The sequence below is a fragment of the Dermacentor silvarum genome, chromosome 1, assembly GCF_013339745.2.
Source record: "Dermacentor silvarum isolate Dsil-2018 chromosome 1, BIME_Dsil_1.4, whole genome shotgun sequence".
Lineage (NCBI taxonomy): Eukaryota > Metazoa > Arthropoda > Arachnida > Ixodida > Ixodidae > Dermacentor > Dermacentor silvarum.
This window is the reverse complement of record NC_051154.1, coordinates 169025511-169050374: the sequence shown is the minus strand read 5'-3', so window position 1 is coordinate 169050374 and position 24864 is coordinate 169025511. Positions and strand designations below refer to the sequence as shown.

Here is a 24864-nt window from a genome sequence, read left to right as displayed (position 1 = left end):
TTTTTCATAAAACCTTTCATCACCCCAAATTGCACAAGGAACTGCTTCAGTCACCGCAATACATATCCCGAAGAGTAGATCATACCTAACAAGGTCAGCATAAATTCTTCCACAACTAATTCCTTTTCACTTTCATTTCTCCCACGCACATCTGATGAATGGAATCGCCTTCCCGAAAATGGTGCTGCAATTCTTGTAAGAGAACAAGTGACCAGGCCAACAAGGCGACCATCACTCTTTATTGGTGTTCCTAAAAAGCCCCACACTTCTTCGTCTTCAGGAGCACCTTCTTCGCTTGTTCTTCCTCGGCTAGGTTACACTTCCCCTCTTTTCTGCGTCACCACTCCTGGGGTGATAATGAAGAAAGTTGCTTGTGGCCGCAAACTCCAGCTGTCCATTATTCATGTACCCCACAGTCTTGACTACCCCTTGTTGCACCGATAACTTCACTACTTCAAAAGGTCCGAGCATATTTGCTTCACTGCGAGGCAGCACAAGGTCTTGTAGTCAAACGTCTGATATGGCCGTGGCGCCGCTTGTCAAAGTGAAAATTCATGGCTTTTCTATATCTGTGTCGCTCCTCGGATGTTTTTCAACACTCGGTCAGCATTAGCGTGTCTGCAATTCTAAGCTCTTGGTCTGCAGTTAGCTTTGGAACCTCACAATAGGCAGCAAAATATGGACTGCACCCAAGGCTACTTGTATGTGTCTTGTTATGATGAGCCACCGCCGTTTCTAGGCAACATTTCCAGCCGCCCTTAAAACTTGGATACATCGACATGAATTGCTTCAAATCGCGTATCACTCTCTCCGCCATTCTATTTGCCTGCGGGTGATAGCGTGCACAACGTCGCAGTGTGACGCCATGGCTCTTCGCCCACTCTTGAATCTTTCTGCTAAGGAATGCAGGCCCATTGTCCGATATTAGAACCTTCAAGTCGGAGAGTATTCTTCTGCCAAGGAGGGCTATGACATTGTTTGCGTATTCCTTGCCGGGCCGCGCCACCAACATTCTGGTACATTGATCTATTACGACCAGAAATTATTGAGTTTTGAGTACGCCTGGACTTTTCTTTTGCAGCTCGGCGAATTTTACATGTATGACTTTAAAAGGTTTCTCTGAGTGTTCAGGCAACACAAGCTCGTCTGGTCGTGGCCGGTACTTGGCTTTGTTTATCTGGCACAAGTGGCATGACCTTACATAGTTTTCAATGTCTATTTTCATGTGTTTCCATCTAAACCTCTGAAAAATCTTGTACGTGCGCCAAAAACCATCGTGGCCACTGGACTTTGGAGTGTCGTGGTACAGCTGAAGGATTTTTGAAGCAAGGGTCTCGGGTACCATGAAATTTCCGTTTTCAAAATACAAGTCATCACGTCCTTCCCAAAGTTTAGTCATGTTAACCATTTCATGTGAGAGCTAATTTGACAACCGAGACAATGCATTCGCGTCTGTCAAGTGGCTGCTTGAACGATGGAAAACTTCGAAGTCATATTGTTGTAGTTCATTTATCCAACGATCAAGCTTTCCGCTTGGTTCCGACATGCTCAGGAGGTAAGTCAGGGCCTTGATTATCTGTATGTAATTTAAACTTTCCCCCGTCGATTTATGACCGAAAATAGCGCACCACCATTAAAACAGCCAGGGCCTCTTTCTCGGTCGTAGTATAATTTACTTGACGAGGGCTAAATGTATAGCAATAGTAACATATCACTCGTAGCTGCTGACTCAGGGAAGATCGTGTGTCACTTTGGTACAAAACTGCCCCGGTACCATAGTTAGATGCGTCAGTATTCATCTCAAAGGGCGGGCTGAAGTCCGGTAACGTAAGCACTGGGTCGGACGATATTCGATGTACGAGTTCCTGGTAGGCTGCCTCACATTCTTTAGTCCAGAGAAAAGGGACCCTATTTTTGGTCAGTTCAGTCACGCACTTTGCTATTTTATCAAAATCTTTGACAAATGCTTTGAAGTGGCCTGCAAGTCTAAAACTCTGAGTGAATGCAAATCATATGGCTTCGTAAGCTCCGAGATTCGTGGCACCGGCTCTTGTTTGGTGCTCTTGGTAGCACCATCAAGCACCCTTCCAAGAAAAACTACCCGAGGCTTGAAGAATTCACTTTTCTTTTCGTTTATCTTCAGATCGGCATCACTAAGCGTTAGCAGAACAGTGGCCAAGTGTTCAGAGTGCTCTATTTGCGACCTCCAGTAGACATAATATCATCAATATAGACATTGCAAAAGAGTCCAAGATGTGGCTTCAAAACATTATTCATCATCTTTTGAAACCAAGCTGGCGAATTCTTCCAGTCAAAGGGCAGTCTATTATATTCATATATATCGAAAGGTGTCACAAATGCTAAAAACGTTTTGGTCTCCTCTTCTAAAGGCACTTGCCAAAAGCGCTTGCAAAGATCTAAGCGAGATAAGACGCTGCAGCCACCAGTTTTGTTGTTAATTTCGTCGATGTGTGGCATCGGGAAAGGTAACAGGTCAGATTGTTTGTTAATTTGCCTGTAATCGGTGCAAAGTCGATACGTTCCGTCTTCTTTCGGTGCTATAGTGATGGGCGATGCGAAGGTAGACGTGGACGGTCGGATAACACCAGCGTCGAGCATCTTCTGCAGTTCTTCCTTCAACCACAGCTTCTTATCCCGCGACATGTTGTAAGGCTTGCGTTTCACAACTGTTGTATCTCGCAGCTCAAACGGTACTTTAACCTTGGATGTAGCCTTAGGATAACCTCCTATACAGAGGAGCTCCGGCTACATCCTGGTGACATCAAACGCTGTAGTGGGCTTCCGAAGGCTATCACTTAGTAGAGAGAACGATGATAACTGACGATCATCGTGAGTAGTAACTTGGCAATCCCAATAAAGATTTAGACGGAGCTCTTGCATTACTGGGAGTGACAAAAGCATTTCATATTTTACTCTATAGAGCACCAGAGTTCTTGTTGTGATACTCTTGCCCTGACACGTGATGATTACCTCCGTCCACTCATTGTGCACTTGCTTTTTGCCGTCATATCCATAGACACTGGCTGGAAAATATTTTACTGGGTTCAAGTCCGGAATATGTTTCTTGTTCACAACGGTTGTGGAAGCTTCACTGTCAACCAACGCGCTGACCTTTTTTCCATTTACATGCACCGGCAACATACACCAAGTTGGTACGCTCTACAAGAAATATTTTCTGTTGTGGTCGCGGTGAGTTGAAATCAGAGGTCTGGTTAGCTGCCTTCCTGCTCTCCTCCTGATATGCGACTTGTTTCTTTGGTGGAGCCAATTCATCTCGGGATTTCACACTATGGAATTCGGATCCTCCTTGTATACCTTGCTGAGGCTATCCTAACGGCTCACATGTTGCTCGGCATAATTACACAGCTCTTTTATATTCTGCAGTAACTTTTCTGTGTTGTTTGATTTTCGAAGCTGAACACGACACTGCATGTCTTCCGAAAGTCCCAGCATAATGAGCGGAACCAGTGAAGCCTGGGATAGAGCAGAGACACCTAAATGCAGCAGTGGTCATTTCTCAAAGAAATAGTCAAGAACGGGCCCGGAGTTGTACATGTAAGATATAGCTTTATCCCAGTTTTGAAGCTTGTTCTCACCAAATGAAATTAAAAAGTTCTGTTTCCACTCGTTCCATGAGTGTGTTCAGCTTTTTGGGAAGCTCGAAGCTCGTGCCATATCTTTGCACTACCTCCCAAGTACAGACGCATGTTCAGAACTTTGTATTTGTCCTCCCGCCAGCAATTCCTGTCACAGGCGTACTCGTAAAAATCAAGCCATTCCTGGGCAGTTCCTGTGTACGACCAGTCGTAGACCTCCGGCCTGGCAAATTGCATAGGTGTCTTGCTCATTTGCCGAAAGTTTGCTTGCAGTAAGAAATCCAATAATTGCTGCTGATGCTGGCTATTTGTTTCTTAGAGCGTCAATATATCGTGCATCAGCGCACTTCCACTGTGGTCCTCTAAATCATGGTTATGAGAGGTTACATCCGTTCTCGTAAAGACAGGATTAGCTGCGGTGGAACCGCGAAACTGGTAAGAACGCGCGACGTCTGCGTCATGCTGAGAATCACTCATGGCAATCTTGAAAGCCCTGGCCAGCGTTCGACTTCAGGAAGTCAAGCATGGAGTAGTAAAAGTTCTGTTCAGTGCTCACCCCAACAGGAGCGCTCTTCACCGTATACTCACTGTGCGACGTTCACCGGATTATCACGGGTAACTGTAATGTCAGTGCACATTGTCCATGGAAAATGCGAGCGACTCAGGCGAGTAGCACCAGGTTCCGTATCCGACTGCGCCAAATTTGTAACAGAACAAGTGACCAGGCCAACAAGGCGGCCATCACTCTTTGTTGCTGTTCCTAAATGGTATAGTATAGTGGCGCACACCCACTGCGGGGGATTGGCCAAGATTTGGATAGGTATTAGGAAACCTTTGTTAATACTAACATTGGTAAAGCTGTCTGGAGGAAATGAACAAAAATAAAATTTGAAGAATTCAAGAAAATCTCATTGAAGCAACAATAAATTCATCCACAGCTGAGCAAATGTCACTGTGGCACTTTCCAAAGGAGGAGGCTCCTAGAGAAAGAATATTTATAATTCAAAAACTTGAACCAAGCTGTGTAAACCTTAATTCTAACGTGTTTTTCCTTAAAGAAGAAAAATGGTGGCAGAATATGAAAAAATGATCTATGGTTTCATCTTCTCCACAAACTGGGCACAGAGGGGAGGGCACCAGACCAGCCCTGTGACGATAGAAGTTTAATATTGGTATTAGACAACGTAATAGGGTAAAAATTACTTCAGTTTTTCTGGTGTGAAAGGATGTTTTGGGCCAAGGGAACACGAGGTGTTGACATTCTGAAAAATTAGCCACATGCAGCTGCGTTCAAAAAGTCTTGAATAATTGTATATCTCCTGAATCTAGTAGTCGTTAGGTAAGCTAATGTAGGAAGTAATGGTAGTAGAGGGCCACTGAGGGCCGCTCTCGCGAGACTGTCAGCCATTTCGTTCATAACTAATCCCTTATGGCCAGGCACCCAAAGCAATCTAATTAAATTTATGTGGGTAGGCCCTAGAAAATGAAATGTACGTAAAAGGTTAGTGACACTATTTGCTGTGAGCGAGGAACATAAAGATAGAGAATCCGTTATTATTACTACCGCCGATATTGATGAATTTAGTTTGCGTAAGGCTAAAGCTACAGCTAGAAATTCAGCCAGAAATACGGAAAAGAAGTCCGGAATCCTGATTGCGAATGACCAGTCTAGAGCAGGAGAGAAAATGCCAATTGAAGATTTTCTTCACACTGTGAGGCGTCTGTCGCAATGACCGTATTTATAGCTAAATTCAATAAATGGTCTTGTAATAGGCCGTTTAATAGATTATGAGAGAGAAGTTTTGCGTTGTTGGGGTAGATGTCATCATATATGATTTGTAGGTTCTCTCGTACATCACAAATAGGCGGCACCTCCCAGATACGTAAGTACATTTCAGGGATTGATCAATGTTTCTAGAAAGACCATCTGTGGTGTATGAAACCGAGGCGAGTGTACTCCGAAGAATAATGCAGGCTGGAAAATGAATATGCTTTCCAATCTTGTAATAGGGGATTCATACAAATTTAAGAATGTTTGCACCGTCAGCAAACGAAATATTGAGGGCAACCTGACTTCTTGGTGTAATATGTTATTGGCAACAAATTTTCGTAATCCGCAACACAATCGTAGGGCTTCCCGCTCAAGCAGAACAAGGGGGCGTAATTTATAAGCTGGCGCACCAGAAAATAATACACATCTAAATTCTAAACTGGGCCGCACATACATTTTATATATCATTAAAAGTGGATCTCTCCGCATTCAGCTAGGACCGACTGTTGTACAGCTTACGTAGCATACCAACTGCTCTCACTCCTTTTTTAACTATATGTTCAATATGGTCAAGCCAGCTGAGGGAACCGTCATAAACTACACCTAAATAATTCACCGACTCCACTTGAGGTGTAGTCTCGAGGCGATAGGATAGCGATATGTTAACGGGATTGTTAAGAGGGAAAACCAATATCGAGCATTTTCTAACGTTAAGTGAAAGGCGAATTTTGTTTAACCAGGTTTCTAAGGCGTATACGTAGTTCTGTAGCCGATAATATAGAGAGTGAATATCACTCTCTGATGCAAAGAAAGCAATGTCATCTGCATATACGTTTGTTTGCACATCTTGATGACGAGGAATGGAACACATCAGAATGTTAAATAGTAATGGTGAAGTGACAGCTCCTTGAGGAACACCACGTGACTGATTAGGTATATTCGAGGAAAAACCTCTTAAAGAGCAGTAAAATGCTCTTCCATTTAAGAATTCACCAATCCAGTTTGCAAAATAATTTAGAAACTCTAGATTTCGCAATATATCTAATAAAATTAGGTGTTCTACACTGTCGTAGGCTTCGAAAATGTCTAATGTCACGAGGGCACCTACTTGCCTCTGTCGCCGTGCTAATTTTATTCTAAGTCCACGTGAGTATGCCTAATTGAACATGATGGTCGGAACCCAATTTGGCAGGGGCTAAGCAAGTCTTTGTTCTGTATAAATTTATTCATACGGGCATATAGTATTATTTCAAATCATTTCACCAAATTTGAGGTTAGTGTGATTGGCCTAATGTTATCTATTGTATAGCCTTCCACATGATTTTTAAGAATTGGGATGATTTTAGCTATTTTCTACGCAGACGGAATCTATGAAAACCGAATAGAGTAATTTACAACCGCTAGAAGGTCATCAGAAGCTTCCTTAAACAAAATTCTGATCATAGCAGATGTTACGCCATCCGCGCCGGGAGCTGAATCTGGAAGTCGTTCACAATTTCAGCCAATTCCAACATAGAAATTTCTGTAAAATCATCTGATGCCCTTCATAAGCGAGAACAACTTGGCAAGACGGAAGAAAATCTAATTTGTAATCCCTTTGCGATTTCTTTTAGTGATTGTTTCATTTCATCACTACTTAAGACAATGGAGTCAATATTAATTGGACGCGGAAGAACTGTTCTACTGCGGAGAAAACTTAACAACGCACGCTTATTTTTATTGTTAGACAAGAAATCAAAATGCTTACAGTCGTATTCAACTTTAGCTTTCGAAACTGTATTTGTTTAAATACGGCTCGAAAAAATATATAGTCCTTCCAATTTTTAGGACTCAGGTTGTGTAATAATTTTTTACAAGCAGCTTTTCTCTTTCTGTAATCACCAGTGCATTCTTCATTCCACCAAGGGCTGTAAGAATTTCTTTTATTCAATCTAATCTCAAATTGATCCTTCTTGCGAGAAATTTCCAAAGCGGAACAGATAATCGTGTTTTTTTTGCTCTTTAGGCGCATCAGACAGAGATGAAAGAACATTTCGTAAGCATGTTTTAAAAATGTTGTAATTAATGAAAGTTTGAACCTGGTCCCTCATAAATGTTACAGGACGTGCTACTTCAAATACTACTGAAAGGTGATGACTGCTTGTCCAACACTCAATAGTGGACCAAGAAGTTACGGAGTGACTCGGGCCACAGAATGTAAGATCTATTCAAGAGTGAGATCGACTTCGCACAAACGTAATAGATCCAAAGCCCCACACTTCTTCGTCTTCAGGAGCACCTTCTTCGCTTCTTCTTCCTCGGCTAGGTTACAATTATAAATCTTGAACTCTTTGAAAACGCCATAACTAATATTGTATAAGTAGATTCCTTTTTTACCTGCTACTTTTATGTTAACAATGTTAATCTTGCGTTATTTTGTTATGTTTTATTCTTTATTTTGTTATAGCTAACTTGTATGATAGAACCAATTTTTGTACCTGCTACTTTTATAATAACGATGTTAATCATGCTTGATTTGTTATGTTTCACATGATGCTTTTCTATATCTATTTTGTCTTTATATTTCTTGTTTCCCACTTCCCTCTGTAATGCTTCGGCCATGAGGGTATATACAGTAAATAAATAAACTAACGAGACGCACAATGAAGTATTGGTTTATCTCTTGCCTTGGTGCGTGCCTGTGCCTGTGCGTGTGCGTGCGTGCGTGCGTGTGCCTGTGTGTGTGTGTGCGCGCGTGCAGACCATTTATTTGTGTGCCGGGATTTGATCCCGCGGCGTCGGGCTTAGCAGCTCAACGCCAAAGCCACTACGCCACCACAGCCGGTCATGTACAGAAAGGAAGGAAGGTTAACTAGAGGTATTGGCCGTTTTCGTGGCGCTCCCGTGGGCACTGCCATGTTTGATCACGTGGTGACGCGTCCATTGCTTGCCTCAGCCGCTTCCGTTGCCTCCGCGTTTACAATGCAAGCGCGTGACGCCGGCACGGCACAGCAATCCTCTGTTTCGACGCGTATCGTAGACGGTGACTGCGTGCACGACACGAAGCTTTGGCCACAGCTTTAGAGGACATGTAAGTGCTTTCAGAGCTCATTACGCCTTGTCCAAACGGCGTGAGCAACGTATACGGTGCTTGTACTAAAAGCGGGACTAGAAATGTATTCAAAGCTGTTTAACCTTTCCGCTTATGAATTAAATCGGGACCAGTGTGCTCTGCGTTATTTGGCAAACATTTCGAACCAGCGGCTTCTCATATTTCTGACTCAGTAAAGTTCCTCGGTGAGGCCACTATCTGATTGTTTAATTTCAGCGTAATCACTCGCGGGTGTGCTCTGCTGCGATAAATTTGTTCTTGCTGTGCACAAAGCTTGGAATTTAAATGTTCTGTATTTTGCGGTAGCTCGTAGCAAAGACGTATTATCGCTAGTCCCTCGCTTACTCGGTGGACCGTCACGAAACATTCAGCTTCCAACATTCGTGTCTTGTCGGTGTATTCGCCGTCACTCGTGCTTCGGCACATTGATTCAAGTGTGTGCCTATTCACTGACACGTTGGCGATAGGGTGGGCGTAAGTTTTCGTGCGAGTAAGAGTGGATGTGTGTAGATAACGTGCGGGAAACTTACTATGCCAGTAAGTGGCACTACTTCATTTTGTAACGAGCGGTACTCACTCCCAAGTGCCGACGTTCCGGAGTTGAAGTCCTTTCTTTGGAGGTTAGCTATACAGCGCTGGCGGATGAATTATATTTTAGATGCGAAGCATCTTAAGGTCGGGGCTATGTCACTCCCTCCCTCCATCCATCCATCCGCCGTGCGGCGTCCACACCCCTACTGCGCATGCGCATCCTCCTCCCCCTCCTCTCCTTCTCTCATCTCCTCTCCTCTCGGCGTTCCTCCTCTCCTCTCCGACGCTCCTCTCCCCTCCGGATTGCGCAACGAATGCCAACACCTGCGGCTCCGCGCGCGATAATGCGAAGCAGCTTAGGTCAGAGGCGCGACGGTAGGCGCTGCATCCAGACGGGGCGGTTGCTGAGGCACCCGCGTCGCATTGTGTCGCCGCGTCCCGTTGGCGACTAGTCGGCAGGACCAAGAGGGACGGGTGGCGATGAAGGCAGGGGCTGCTTGCACGTCGGCAGGACACAGACGGGGCAGTTGCCGAGGTCCCCCCGCGCCGTATTGTGTCGTCGCGTCCCCTTGGCGACTCGTTGACAGGATCAAGACGGGGCGGTTGCTGAGGCACCCGCGTCGCATTGTGTCGCCGCGTCCCGTTGGCGACTAGTCGGCAGGACCGAGAGGGACGGGTGGCGATGATGGCAGGTGCTATGGCACAACAACACCCAGTTTCATTTTCGACAGCTGATCGCACAGTAGCAGCGTAGAAGCAGTAATGTTTTCGTATTCGTGGGCATTCGCACTCAGCAAGGAAGGAAGAGGTAAGGGGATAGAAGGAGAGAGCAGCACACATGACGTAAACCGCGTACGCAATCCAGTGGTAGCAATGGTTCGGAGTCTAAACAATAGTGGTTTCTAAACAATAGTAGTTTGCAAGTGTGCTCTTGATAACAGGACATTTACTGATGTGCGGCCATAGCGATTGTAAATACAGTTGATTGGTGTATTTTGAATTATTTCGAGCCTCTCAATATTTGTAGTTATGGATGGATTCCAGATAATGACTACGTAGTCTAAGCTTAACATACGTAAAATAGCAGATCTATAGGCAAGTCGCGAACTGTGAGTGTAGATACCTTAACTATACTTCAGAGGAAAAATAACGTACGGTGTTGTTAATTAGAATAGAATGATTCAATGTGCAAGCAACAGGTCGCATGTTACCTCAACCACAAAGAACAACAAAAACCTGCAGAGCGCTCTCTCAGCGAATCCGTGCCTAAATGAGGAAAAATGTACTACCCATAATTACCATGGTGGCTGAAAGATCTCAGCTACAGATTTCCCTCCAGTAATATAGTATAAGACCGCGCCAGGAACGGTTGCTCTCCTTCCTATACTAGCCAGAGCGAGCCTTGTATCCCCAGGAAGTCGCACAGAGTACGAGTAATGACCACATGGTGACGCTGCTGACATCTCGCTCTCCTGAGTTGCCAGTGTCAACGTTCAGCGCCCTACTCTCTTCGGGCTAACACCTCATGAGTTTTGAAGCGCTCACAACAGCTTCAGTTTAGCATGAAGCCCTTAGAATATCTTTTTTTATTATTATAGATATCCGCGTTAGGCGTCATAGGCCACTTTTCCGCCATAATGTAGAGAAAGAAAGCTGCTGACGTTATGCCGGCGTGGCTACCAACGAGATGTTTCCCCTAAGAGTGGACGCCTCTGTACCCGTTCACACCGCTTACATCACAGACACAACGAAGGACGGTTGGTTACGATAACTAGCCGCTAATGTCGATATTTATACATTGCGTGGTATGGAGTCCACCTTGACACATATAGTTCCAACGAATCCTCACGTTTTGTAGCCGCCCATTGATCTACCCAATAAGTGAAAACGAATCCGTTCTTAAATAGGTGTTTTCTCACCACCCTTGCAGCCTGCTTGTTATTTCCAGTGCAGTACTCTCTATTCCCCGTTCCACCGGCTGGCTCTAACTGCTCCACTGCTCCTCATAAACCGTCCTCTGCAAGCTCGCCACTAAAGCGTCCTTTATCTGTGCTGCAGAGCCGTGCGAGCTGCCAGCTCTGCGGGGCGGCCGCTACCTGGGCGGCTACCGGGCGGGCTTAACCATATCGCCGGGCTCGTCGGTCGAGTACGCCTGCGACGAACCGCACCTGCGCCAATGGCCGCCGTCACCGTTGCGCTGCCGCATGGGCCGACTGCAGCCGGCGCCGCCAACATGCCTGCCACCGCCGCAGACGCCTTCGGCACCGGGCTCCGGCCTCGGAGCAGGTAAAGCTGCCTGCTCACCTCGCGCTACCGTAATGCCACAACACAGGGACGCGGCTTAGAAAAGGGCACAACACAGTAACTGGATCTCAGGCGGCTGTTTGGTGAGGAAGGAAAAACGAATTCACCTCTCACTTCTTTCTATTTGCATCAAGGCTATAACAAAATATTTATCGACGAGGCAGTCGATAAATATTTATAGGCAGTCAATAAGCATCCAAATATTTCTTTTAAATATGCACGCTGCTTCAGATAAGACTCATTTTACGTAAGTGCGCCTCATGGTTGGCAGGCCGCAAGCGCTTCCCTGTAATTGCAGTCAAAGAAATGACAACGGGCCTGCAGCCAAGGTATCGGCTAATTGCGAATCATGGAACAAAAATTTTGTGAGGCTAGAGTCGACTTTGCGAACGTCATCGTCTGGAGGCGCTGGCTGTCCGTAACTGTTTTTCACTATAGCCACATTAACATAGATGCGAAAGTAAAGAAAACAAAATACTTTCTCATTTATGTTAATATACCTATTCTGGCTAAGTCACTATAGCCACATTAACATGAATGCGAAAGTAGCACATCAGTTTATACACGTACAGTGGATGAACTTGCTTGAGATGGTGGCCGAAACAAGTTTGCGCGTGTTTTTAGCGAGTGGCTCTGGTGTGTGAATGGAGAAGGTCAAACGCGAGACGTCTCGCTTTCGCTCTCTCCCCCTTCATCCCACCCACTCAAACTACAGAAGGACTAACTGTTGAGGCTAGTTGGTGTGACATGTTGACTGGAAATCTAAGCGCAAATAAATTGCACAAGGGCACATGAAACAGACGAGGACAAGCGCTTGTCCTCTGTCTGTTTCATGTGCCTTTGTATACTTTATTCTCGCTTAGTGTTTCAGTCAGCACTCAAACTACTACCGCCTGCAGCATTAAGGCACATCGCCCTGTTTACTTGAGTGCGACGCGCTGAAATAACGATGAGCTGATGTCGCCATTTATGTAAACAAGGTTACTGTTCATCATTGACCGGCTTGTCTGCTATCATCTCAGTCTCTATGACTATCGACAGGCGCCCGTTATTAAGAACAGTTCTCGCCTAATACGGGTGGCTTTGTGAACTGACGCTCTGGGGTAATGTTTGCTATTCACAAATCATTTCGAATGAAAGAGCGCTTCGTGAGAAAATTGGGCACCCGCCAGTCAAGAATTATGACGATACGAAAGCGCCGACCAATGGAAAACGAAATAAAAGTTTTGTGAACTCGTGGCCTCTGGCCATCGCAGGAGAGTGCTCTTAAAATGGCCAGCGAATGGTGTTGCGCGCGCGTTGCGTCCCGCAGCACCCGAGGAGGCGCCACAGCCGGAGTCGGCGCCCGTGGCGGTGGTGGAGGAGGCTCAGGGGTCGACAGCGTCCCCGGGGCCCCCCAGTGGAGGTGACGCCATCCCGCGTCGAGCAACGTCGCCGCCGCCTTCGGACCGGCCCTGCAGCGCCCCGGAGCGACTGCACAACGCGCTCGCCTTCCGGTCCTCGTCGCCGTCGAGGTCCGAGGAGGACGGGGGGGAGGACTCCAGAGGCCTGCTCCAGTTCCCGCATGGCACCGAGGTGGTCTTCCGCTGCATCGACAGCGCCGGCGGCGGCGAGAGGAGCACGTGGAAGCTCCTGTGTGAGGACGGCAGCTGGCTGGGCCGCCCCGAGAAGTGCGGTTAGCGGACATGTCCTCTCTCTCATTCAAACACCGGGCCTTCTCAGAGATATGTTTATTTGTCACATAGTGGTCTTGGCACGGAAACTTCTGTCAGGCCCCATAAGCAACTGTTTCGGCAGAAGTAAGTGCTTAGATGCAATCTTTAGATTGCTTTTGTGAGCTGTTTCGGGTGTCCCTCTAGCTCTTGCTGCTCTCTCGCTGCAAGCGCTTGGACTCTCCTCTGCTTTTCGTAGTTCCGAAGTTACCGCACAAGCCAAACACCTTCACTCGGAATCCCGCACACGGCCTAGAGATCCGTGGGCTAAATTCGCAAAATTTCTCGTTCATACAATTAATCTTTGCGTTGGCCGGCCGCCGTCGCTACTGATACGTCTGACATCGCCATTGGCTGGCGGCTGTTCTTACGAACTCTTCTCGCGTAATAACTTTTTTTTTTGGGGGGGGGGGGGGGCAGGGGGGGGGGATACGGGCCCGGTGCCAATTGCAATTATGGTGGGCTTCGCTAAAAGGTTTTAGCACGGGGCGACGCACGTTCTCTTCATATACCTGTCCCTTTTCGCGACTTTTCATGCTCTCATCTCCGCGCTATTTAAGGAATTTAATATATCAGACGACAGATACGAAAAGAGGAAAATCAGAAATCCTCGACCGGATGAATGTCACGTTTGCTACCCTATACAAGAAGGGAGCGTTGTTTAAGGAGAAGGGGAAAGAAAGAAGAAAATAAATTCGTTAGTTGTGCTTTCGAGCTTATACATATGTGAGCACTTAGGACTGTAAATGCTATAATATCTCAGATATGTCATGCGTCCGTTGGCACAATTCTTGTTCTCTCAGCGACGGGAGATTGCACTACAGGAACATTTTAGCCTTATAAAAACTCATTTCTAAAAATAAATTGCAGTAGCGCCCATAATGCGAAGCAGTGGCGCGATAGCTGGTGCAATACTATACTCCGTAAGTATTGCGCTATTTCGTCTGTTATCCTGCTAGCAATCACGCACATTTATACTGGTCCATACCACGACTTTGCATCAAGATATTGCGCTGTCCCGCCGCTTTTCTCGAATTAGCTACATCGGCGTATACTTTATACGTCTAGAGTGCGTTTCTTTTTTCTCTCTCTTCAATCCTTGAGCATTCCCTGAGCGCCTTACAGGTTAACCCAGCGCATGGAATACGTCCACGACTCACCGGCCTTAAGCCGCGGCGCTCCTCAGTGCTGCGTCTGTATTGAGGCGCGTTGTGGTCGCGCAGAGGACGGAGCCCAGCAGCTGTCGGTGCCCAAGGAAGAGCGGCGCAATCGGTCCTGCGTGTTCCGCAACACGGAACCCAATCTGGAGGCCTTCCAGGGCGACCGACGCATCACGGACGACACGCTCCACTTTCCGCCGGGCTCCGAGCTCGTCTTCCGCTGCAAGGACATCGGCAAGTACAGCCTGGTGGGCAGCGTGCGCCGACGCTGCGTGTACGGCGACTGGGACGGCGTCAAGCCCTCCTGCTTCGGACTCTCCCAGGAGAACGACTACGCGCGTGAGTTGTCTCGCTATAGAGAGCGTGCGAGGGTTGCCAGCGGGCAGGGAACCTACAGCGTAAAAAGAGATAAACTATAGTTAGGAGTGAAGGAAATTCGAAACGGTGTGAAACGAATCGAACCATATACAGCGTATCGTGCCGCAACTATCATGCACAAAGCTTAAAAAAAAAAAGCGAAGCCTCCTATGTGGATGAAACCATGTTGCTAGCATGCAGCAACCTGAAGAATGGTTCCAGTATTTTTTTTTTTGTATTGTCCAAAATTATTTAGTTTCTTATGAATAGCTGCTTACTGCTTACCTTACTAATTAGTGCACTTATAGCAGATACGTCGGCACAACGTTTTAGAGCACATTCGAAAGCCAATTTCCGTTGTTTGAGGCACGCTCCTTCTCGCGTGACTCTTTTTTTCCACCTTATCCCGCAAAATACAAAAAAAAAAAAAATCCGACCTCGCGCCCTGCTTGCCCGCCACAGCAGTGCTGCTCTCAAACATGATGCAAAGCACCTAACCATGCTCCATGTCTGACCCAGCGGTAGCACTGCTTTGACAGCTAGGGCGTTTATTTTGGTATGGCTGCGAAATTCCTGCTCGCGGCGAACCTCACGTCTGAGCGCACGACGGTTCGTGACAGCGGTAAGCAGACTGCCAAAGCCAAATCATCAAAAATCGCAGCGCAAGCTATACTTGTTGCCGTGTAAGGCCAAACTAAACATGGGCATTAATCTATAGCAGCCTCCTCGAAGTAATTCGATATATCATATTTATGACCAAAATGGTCCGTTACACGGACGGAACTGGTTCGCTCGCCGCGTGTTGGCGGGAAGCCGCTTTTTTCACATTTCGCGGGCTTTCTTTCGAACGTAGAAAAAAGATTCACTCAACCGGTAGCGCGCCGCAAACAACTGAAATTGACGTTTTCGAATATGTGTAAACCATGGTTTCAACATATCAGCTTTCAATGCGATAATATTAGAAATTAGTGAATTAATCTTTACAAACTAATTCATTAGGAGTAATACAAAATTTTAGACGTTTCTTCATGCTGCTGGTACCAATATAGAGTTTGTTTTGTGAGAACTGAAGACTCGGAACAAGCAAACATTCTATTTGTCGGGCAACTAAGCTAATGTTGCAGCCATGATGTCGAGCTTTTCTTCTTTTGCGGATGCGAAGCACACTGTCCACTACATGGCTCCCCCCCCCCCTAGCGATGAAGGCATTGCCGTCGAGCGGTTTATCTGCTTGGGATGGCGTTGCCAGCGTCCACGTGAGCTGGCTTCAAACGGTCTATAGATATCGTCTCTTCGCGTCCGTTAACAAGGCGAGTAAAATACTTAGGATCGCGCTTGAGGATATTAAAAGGACCGTCGTAAGGTGCTTGTAGTGTAGTGCGAGTGGCAACGTGACGGATGAAGACATGGCTGGTATGAAGCAATGATGGGCTCATATAAAAGTTCTTGCAATCCTGACGAAGCGGCGGTGGTACGACAGTAGCCATGGTAGTTCGCAGGCGGTCGGCGTAAGAGTGTAGTTCAGCTCATGTCGGTTCCGAGGCAAAGAACTCGCCGGGTACGCGAAGTGTCGTGCCGAAAACCAGCTCTGCGGATGAAGACTGTCCACTACAGTTTCATCTGCATAGAAGACCCCGCTTTTTTTTTTTTTTTTTGCAACCTATAGCCGGAGATGAAGTATTACAGTCCACGTTGCGTGATTGGCCACTGCAATCCACTGACACAATTCCACGTTACATGGCTGTGCCATATGATATCTCTATTTTTATTGCCTGATTTTTATTTTTACATTTTGCTCTCGGGCGTTATGCTCTGCCCCCTTCTCAGTCGTCAAGTTTACTCTCACGCACCCCTACCCCTTACCACGTGTAGGGTAGCAAACCGGACAAAGTCTAGTTAACCTCCCTGCCTTTCCTTTCTCTCTTCTCTCTCTTACTCTCACTCTGTGCTGTGTTGAAAAAAAGCTCAACCTGACGTTTCCACTTTTCTCTTTTCTGGTGCCCGCTCTTTCTCCTTCCACCCACACGCGCTGCGGCCGGAATGGACGGCAGTGGAGAAGCCTCCGACGATCCTCTTCCGGCCGCACGTGATGCCGGTAGCGCAGAGCAATGACGGCAAGCTGGTCGTGTACCCGGGGGCTATCCTGCACTTGGAGTGCCTCTGGCTGCGCAAGTACGGCACGCCCAAGTGGGAGGTCAGCCACAAGTCCCGCAAGTACGCCGAAGGTAAGCCTTGCGTGAGGGAACGCAGCTTCTCACGAGAAGGCACAAAGTGACGTTATCGAACTTGCATAGCAACCCTCGCCATGTGCTGCCCGAGAAGACGGGCAAGGAACACGGTGCTTAGGCGCTTGCATCTGGGTACGGAATTATTGCAAACTGGCCCGGTATCAAGTAAAACGAGAAATCCGCCGGATAATATTTGCAAAAATTGGGTGATTTGCATTATCATTGGACAATATTATTCTCAAGAGCAGTTTAGCTCACACTGGACAGCATTTTACGCGGATGCAATAGTGTCCGGCACTGCATTTGCCAGTTGTATCGCGTTAAAATTTCGGTCAGCTGCACCGGATACTAGCGCTAGTCTTACAGTACAAGATGCGAACTATACTTATATAATCGTTTCGAAGCTATACGTATTCCATCATTCTGCGACAGTCATGAAATCATTCTGCCATGACGAATATATTTATATAGTCAAAAGGTCCATAGTGGAATGTTTCTCGTTTTGGCACGCAGGAGCGTACAACCCTCCTGCTTCTGCGCGCTGCCTTTGTAATTCCATTCCCGCGTTTGCATTCTACGTAAACCTTCAAAAAGGCACCGACGGGTCGGTTATTCGCTGAAAGCTGGAGTGTCGCAAGCTAAGTGTTGTTAGCAGAAACAGCGAGCGTTTAACACTCGTTAATCCTCAACATTGAGAATGCGTGTGTACCGTATCGATGACCACCTTAGCAGAATACTCTACCGAGCATAAAAATGCTCTAGTGGATTTTATCGCGGTCTTTTGCCAAGCCATGGTCGTCTTTTTGAATTGCTCCCAGCTCGAATATGTTTAACACCGTAGCCATTGTTGTAGCCGCGGCGGGCGAGGACAGAATCAGAGCGACAGACCAAACCGTTTATTCGACAAGCTAGGAGTGCTCAGATCGCTTATACCGTATATTCTGAAGCGTGGGCAGCGTACTAACTAGGCACGCGTACATACGCGATAGCTTCCCAAGTGGCGTCACGCGTGTTTACAGTGACACTGGCTGCCATTGCCTCTGCATTTCCTCGTCGGTATTCCGCTATTTCGCATTCAGCAAGTTAAGGTGGCCGCTTCACCCGCGTCGGCCGAAGCGAACAAAAAAATTCAGAAAAGTAACATCAGGCGCCTTCTGCGCATAACATTGGTATTTTCGAAATGCTTTTCGCACGCGCCTGCGGTTCTCCTTATGCAACTCTCCCGGTTGCCTGCTTCCAGTACAAGTGCCACGTGTGGTGCAACCTTTCAAACACAACGCAAAAACCTGCACATTTATACTTTTAACATTTGTTCCGTAAACTCAATACGCGTGTTTCGTATTTGATGAATGCTTCGACGTTTTCTAAAGGCTCTTTGAGCACGCAATAGCGGTTGGCAAATCCCAGTGTGGTTCCGAGCTGTTCATACAAGCTGCTGCAGCGACGTTGTGTCAATACGGCTGACTGAAATGCCCGCACTTACTTCAGCTTCTGAAGGAATGACGTGTGTGTGTTTGTGTTCGGACTGGGGGCGGAAAAGGGGATACACCTCGTTATATTGGAGTTCAAGAGCACGGAGTCCGCAGAAAAGAAGAAAAAAAAAGCTAAATTTCTTCACCACCTGTGCAGCCGCCCCCTATGCAAAAGGTGTAGTCGATAGTTCTTCGCAATGTCACCCCACTGCTCACCTACATTTTAGGCGTTGTTGCGAAGTCGTGAGAAAATTTGGCTTTTCTCGCCGCGCGCAAGCAAAACTGCCGGCGGCTGGTGGCCCGCATGCGGCAAACAGCGTGCGGTGAGTTAATTGATCTGCCGCTATTTGAAGACGAGATTATAGTTCGTTTATTTTCTAGCAATAATCTGATTCAAGTTTCTTGACGCCAGGTTTCGCGGCTTTTACACTGATTCGAACGCTTGTTTATTGATAAACGGGGCTTCAAAAAGTTATAATTGACGTAGAATTTACGCGAATATTGAGCGAGAAGCTGGTTGTATGTATTTTTGTACATGCTGCCTGAGCCACGCGATACGTTCACCTTGGCTCGCCTTCATTGCCTTGGCTCAACTATAGCTTGCATAGCCGAAATTGGAGGTAGACGAGCAGACGCATGCACGCGACACGCGGCATCCTTCCTTGGGCAATGCCTCGCCCTTGAGAGCACGCAGGATGATGACGTCGGAGATGCTGTGTCGTCTCTATCTGCCAAGAAAGGTGCCACCTCAAACTATTTCGTTCTAGCGAGTACGGATGGAAGCTCCCGTACGCGTCGCTCCGCGCTTGCGCTCGTTAAATGGTTTCAAATGCACGTCTTGGTGGGAAGCCGCGATGCAATCTATAAGGTATGTATAGTGCACTACAGGAGACCTACTGAGAGGAGCCCAGGGCGAGCTTATCATGAAACGATTAGCCCCAAGGAGGAAAGCAAAAGTTCTCCATTATTATTCTTTATTCTTGCATTTTACTGCGACAGGGATTAATAGCTCCAAACTGGGTTCGCTTTGTGCGTCTGTCCTCTCCGTGACGCGGTCATCGTTGTGCCATCGTCGTCAGGCTACCTCCTCCACCCTTACAATATAGCAAAGAAAAACAAAACTTTGCCTCCCATCATTGCCCATGAGTATCAGACTTCTGCCCCTGGGGCAATGTACAAATTGGGATCCGGGTGCCCTGACCACTGAGCTCCCGCGCCACATTTGAGGAAGGTAATTCGTGCGGAGGTGTTGCGTGAGGGCAGCGCCGCGACGCCACGTCATGTCACCCTCGCTCGCGGAAGCCTGTATTATCTGCGCGTTCCTTGTCCTCTTGAGTTCTAACTTCGCCTCGGTAATCGCTATAAAGAAATTAATGTAAAAGGAAACAGAATAAATTCGAAAGGGAAAAATGTTGGTGGCAGTGAGTTTCGAACCTACGACCACACGCTCAGAAGTCGAGTGTCTTGCCCACTGGGCTAAACCAGCGCATCCAAGGTAGCCGGCCTGTGCACTCTGCTTGATGACATCAGGCTACTTGGATCGAAATTTTCATCGCCAAGCCCGGCGTGACGAGAGCGATGATGTCAAAATCACCACGGCTTACCCAGGAGCGTCCCCATTAGATTCTATATGCAGTCGGGCAAGGTAGCATGACATAACGGATCTAAGTGCACCGGCTTTGTGCTATCTAGGAGGCGTAGTGCTATCTAGAAAGCTCAAACCATGCAACCGAGTCAGTCAGCTCCAAGCAAAATCTCAAGTGTTTTATGAGGCTGTTAATCCTAAACCAAATGTAAGTGGCACGTGCGCGAACTTATCTGGCACTTATCAACACTGCTACGCCTGCGCCAACAGGCTGGACCACGGAACCTGGCAGGGACTCCCAACTAGAGTACCGGCTTTCCATCTACCACGCCAAGAAGGACGACTCCGGCCGGTACACCTGCATCACGCCCATGGGTCACAAGCACTCCGTCGACATCGTCGTTTCCCGTAAGCACCGACCGAGGATCAATCGCTGGCTGTTTTTTCAACTGCTCGACAGTATTACCATCTGAATGCGCATAATTCGATTCCTATGTACAGCGAACTTTCCGCAGGATGAATCCTTCCACTTTTTGAGAAGTTAACTTTTGCTCGTATACCGACAGGAAGAGCAATAGCAAAAACTGAAAAGCGCTTTAGCAAGCGCAAGGTCTCCTCGACTAGGCTGTACTTACTGCACCAGTTGTTTACAGTGCCGTGCGCTGTACCGCACGAGTTCATGTCGTCCGAGAGCAGTATGGTACCTGCGTGCATCTCGGAGCACGTGAATCGCGAAGTGTGCAGCGACAAGCGAGCTGTATCGTCTATACTGCGCAGGATTGAGTATCTTAAGACGAATGCACGCAGCATTGTGAACCACGCCTACTTTTCGTTATTGCTCCAAAGTTACGTGGCGTCATACGGAGGCAACCAAGTGGTGGCCTAAACGAATCGTTCATCAGGAAAGGCATCATACAAGAAGACCGAACCGTTCGATTAAAAGGAAGTTAGCAGGTTCTAATAATTTACAAACCTGTCGCGATAATCTTCCAAGTACCCTTGTTCTCAGCTCCTTCTGCCAGCTAGACCGGCTGTTTGTTCAAATCAAAGATCCCTAAACACAGCCGTACCCAGCGCTAATAGCCGACAAGCGCAACGCCGTGCCCAGTCTGCTACAAATAACTCACACGCCGCTTACACTTCCAAACCAGTAACTGCTAGGGTGGCGAGAACTCGTGCACAATTGATCCCTGCGCGATGTCAAATGGCGCCTGGTGCAGGTGCATGACGCGCGCTGCACTGCCAAATCGAGGACGAGAGTTCTTATAAAATAGCGCAAAAAGTGAAGCCAAATTGAGGAGATCGACAAAATCTCTAAATTTTATGTGTCGTTCGCAGTATCACTATCACAGCGCAAAACGCTTGACTTATTCAGCAGTATGTTCCTTCCAGTTGGTGTCGTTGAGCTCAGATGAAGAACGAAAACCTTTAGGACATCTTGTCCAACACTTTCACATTTTTAAACCACGAGACATCCAAGCTCCGTCACATTACAAACAGGACAGTGCATGACAAAGCTTTTGTAATTTAGCTTGTAAGGTGCGGAAGTTTGATATTAGTCCTTGCGCTGCATTTCCACAACTTATTGTAGCACGAAGAAAATACGGACAAGGACTGAAGCGTTCGCACATTACGAATCCACTTTCAACACGAATAACGAATGATTTATGCAGTTCAACGTCACAAAGAAGCACACTGACTATGAAAGACGCCGTTGTGGATGGCTCGAGATTATTCTTGACCACCTGGGGCTATAGTCTATAATGTGCCCCCAACGCTCAGCAAACGAGCGTTCTTGCATCCCATGCCCATCAGAATGTGGGAGTCGTGGGCGGGAGTCGAAACGGTGACCTAACTTGCACCATAACGCCACCTCCACTGAGCCACCACGGCGGGTGCACAGAACTACACATCTACAGGTTTTTGCCGTTTTGAGAGAAGTGTGTAGACGTTAGCATCGAGTCGGAAAGCATGTTAATGTCGTCATACGTGAGTTCAACGAGACATCTGCAAGATTGAAAGGCGTTGTCTCGCGGTTTGCCACTCAGCGGTGCACTGTCGTCCACTGCCGAGCGTGAGCGGGCTGTCGGTGAGCACCGCGACGACGCGCATGGGCACCAAGGTGGTCTTCTCGTGCGACGAGGGCCAGCGGCTACGCGGTAGCCAGCAGGCCATGTGCCTGCCTTCGGGAAACTGGTCAGCACCACCGCCCGTCTGCCAAGGTGAGCGCATGCGTCTGATTAGGGTTTGGGCGAGTTGGCGGCATTCCATGTCGGCAGGCTTTTGCGCACAAACTAGGGGACGAAGACTATGGCGCAAACACAAGCGCAAACTTTCAACCGAATTTTATTGGCGAAAAGGGTGAAATTTTATATTCGGGCTATGTATGACGTGCATCCGGTTGGTATAAAAAACGCGAGAACAAGAGAACAACAGAGAGCCTTTAAACGAACAAGTGGGATGTGAGAACGGTGACACGAGTGGCACGCACCGAAGAATCTATCTGTGCCCTACGCGGGCCGCGAATGGCTAGAATAGCTAGAATAGCTGTACTTCTGAATAGCTAGTTTTTTAGCCGTGGACCTTGCCATAGATAACCGAGCTCTTTTTATGATAACCCTATTGAAGCAGCCCTAACACATTTGACCCCCAGGCGAATAATCTCTGCCGCCTCAATGATTTCTCTTCTCATCTGGTTGGGTTGCTTGACGACCACCGTGCAGTCTTTGGAAACAGGCTGACAAACGCAATCCCAAAACCCTTTTCGCCAATAAAATTCAGTTTCGTTTGTTTAGTCTCCTTCTTCGCAAAAGCCTGCCGCTATGGCATGTATCTCCTTCTTAGCCACACAGTGTCCGTGTTCATTCATTCTGGCGATGTTGGAGATGCTGGCAGGCCATGCCGTAGGCTTTCCATAATAGTAAGTTAATGACTGCAGCCGCGAAAGCACAACGTTATATTTCTTCTTATGACAACTGCCGCGACTCATCAGTGCTTATACGTACACGATTGGCACACCAACGTGTGGTGCGCTTGTACTGTATATTTCTCAACATCTGAGGACCAAATGGCTAGCCGATCAATAAGACGCTTTAACGAAGCTACGTACGTTACACAAATTACGTTTTTCTTTTCAGTAGCGTTTCTTGTTCTTATTTTCAAGTGGCACATTCGATTCCCTAGAGGGAAATGAATTCATTCAGTGGGGAAATATACAGCATGTGTTTTCATTTTCTTTTTGGACAATACAGATTTTTTTATAAAAAGGCTATGACCGTAAGACACCTGTCGTCTTCGCATACGATGAGGCAGAAATAGTTTTCAGCTGCTTAAGTTAGTCTGAAAAGACTAATTAAAAATTTGTCAATTAACTTTTTTATTATTAACTTTAGGGTGGTTGTTTATATAAAAATTTGTAAGGCTTCACAATTCCGGCATACCCATATTTTAGAAATCCAAAAAATCACATGTAATTTGAGATATTCATAATCGAAATTGAAGGAGATAGAGAGAAAGAATGCATGGAAAGGCAAGGAGGTTAACCAGAGGTAGTTCCGGTTGGCCACCCTGCACAGGGGGTAGGAGTAGGGCGATAAAAAGAGAAAGAGAGTGGAAGGGCAAAATCCGGGCAATATCGAGACTGAGCGCGTCCCGCTGCGCGTCAAACGGCAACGCCCCGTAAAGTGTGGGTCGAAGTTTGAATGATAGCATACCGCAGCAAATCCTGCAGCAAATCACACGCTTGCCAGGCAAAGCGTGCCGTATCATGTAGGAGCTGCCGCGACTGGCCGAGACGTTCGGTTTCCAACTTACTCGCGCTTGTCAAGGGGCGTTTCGGTCTGATATGATGGCGGGGCCGCCATTTCTGCGCTCCCGCGGCGCTCGCTTTCGATATTGTCTGGTTTTACCGTTGAAATTCGATAAGTATCTCGAAGTAGGCGCGACTTTCAAGATTTAAAAAGATTAGGGTGCATTAACATGTGACTGCCTTCAAATTCGCCATGTAAACAACTTCCCCTAAGGCATTAATAAAAAAAGTTAAGTAATAAATTCTGTTAATTAGTCTTATGAAGCTCACGTTATTAGCTGCAAAGTATGTCCACCTCGCCTAAGAACTCTTCCGCAAGAACGCCACGTTCACGGCGCTTATAGCATTCTTTATAAACATATCTGTATTGTCTAAAAAAAAAACGTCCAGTATGTAACTCCATTCGTAAGAGCAGATAGAACTGCTCTCTGCAACTTCCACCCGCACTTATCTCGTTCTTCTCGTAGCCGTGCATGCGTACTCTTGCAGCGTTGCTGCCCAACGTGATCTTGCTTACAGCTGCATGCACACTTCAATATTGTGAACTCTGATGCCCTTCCTCGCACTGCAGTAGCCGAATGCCACGACATCACCGGCGCCTCGGATGGCCTCGTCGTGGTAAAGGCCGAGCAGCGAGCAGTCGGCTCCCGGGCGCACTTTTCCTGTCCCTTGGGCTACGCCCTGAGGGGACAGGCGTCCGTGGAGTGCCTCGACACGGGCCAGTGGTCCGGCTCACTGCCGCGCTGTGAAGGTGTGTACCTGACAGATGGAAACCTCAGAGCAATGCCAGCTGCGTGGCTCTGTCAGCGCAGGACACTGCCCCAGATCGCGCCGTGTAAGGGTGAAGAACCAGAAAGGAGAGAAACACCGCTATGGCATTGTTTCCTTAGGCGATATTTGCGCTAGTTATATGACGACGTATATCAAAGAACCCGACAACTTACCCAGATTTTTCCTTAACATACACTGGCGTTGTCCGACGGCAAAAAGAAAAGAAAAAGGAAGAAAAAACAAAAAAAAAGGGGGGGGGGAGGGGGGGTTCCTGAATCTGCCTTTGTGTTTTCTTTAAGATGCGCGGAATGCATGGCAGTAGCCATCCGCTCATCCGCCAAAATCTTAATCGAAGCACTTGTCAAACAAACAAAAGACCCTCACTATTACTGCTCTTAGCCTACTTCATGCCACGAGCCCTTCAGTGCAGACGTTGCACAAATAAATATAGTGGAAA

At 47.2% G+C, this 24864-nt stretch overlaps 1 protein-coding gene across 1 annotated transcript in view; it reads left to right on the top strand.

Annotated features, from left to right (window-relative positions):
- The window catches only part of LOC119436382 (sushi, von Willebrand factor type A, EGF and pentraxin domain-containing protein 1), a 696898-nt gene that overhangs the window by 661556 nt on the left and 10478 nt on the right, over positions 1-24864 (top strand). The window contains exons 13-19 of the mRNA XM_049657392.1: positions 11069-11296; positions 12627-12989; positions 14250-14525; positions 16595-16768; positions 20099-20236; positions 21877-22050; positions 24208-24387. Coding sequence (XP_049513349.1) covers positions 11069-11296; positions 12627-12989; positions 14250-14525; positions 16595-16768; positions 20099-20236; positions 21877-22050; positions 24208-24387 — 1533 coding nt within the window. The remainder of the gene's footprint in view (positions 1-11068; positions 11297-12626; positions 12990-14249; positions 14526-16594; positions 16769-20098; positions 20237-21876; positions 22051-24207; positions 24388-24864) is intronic.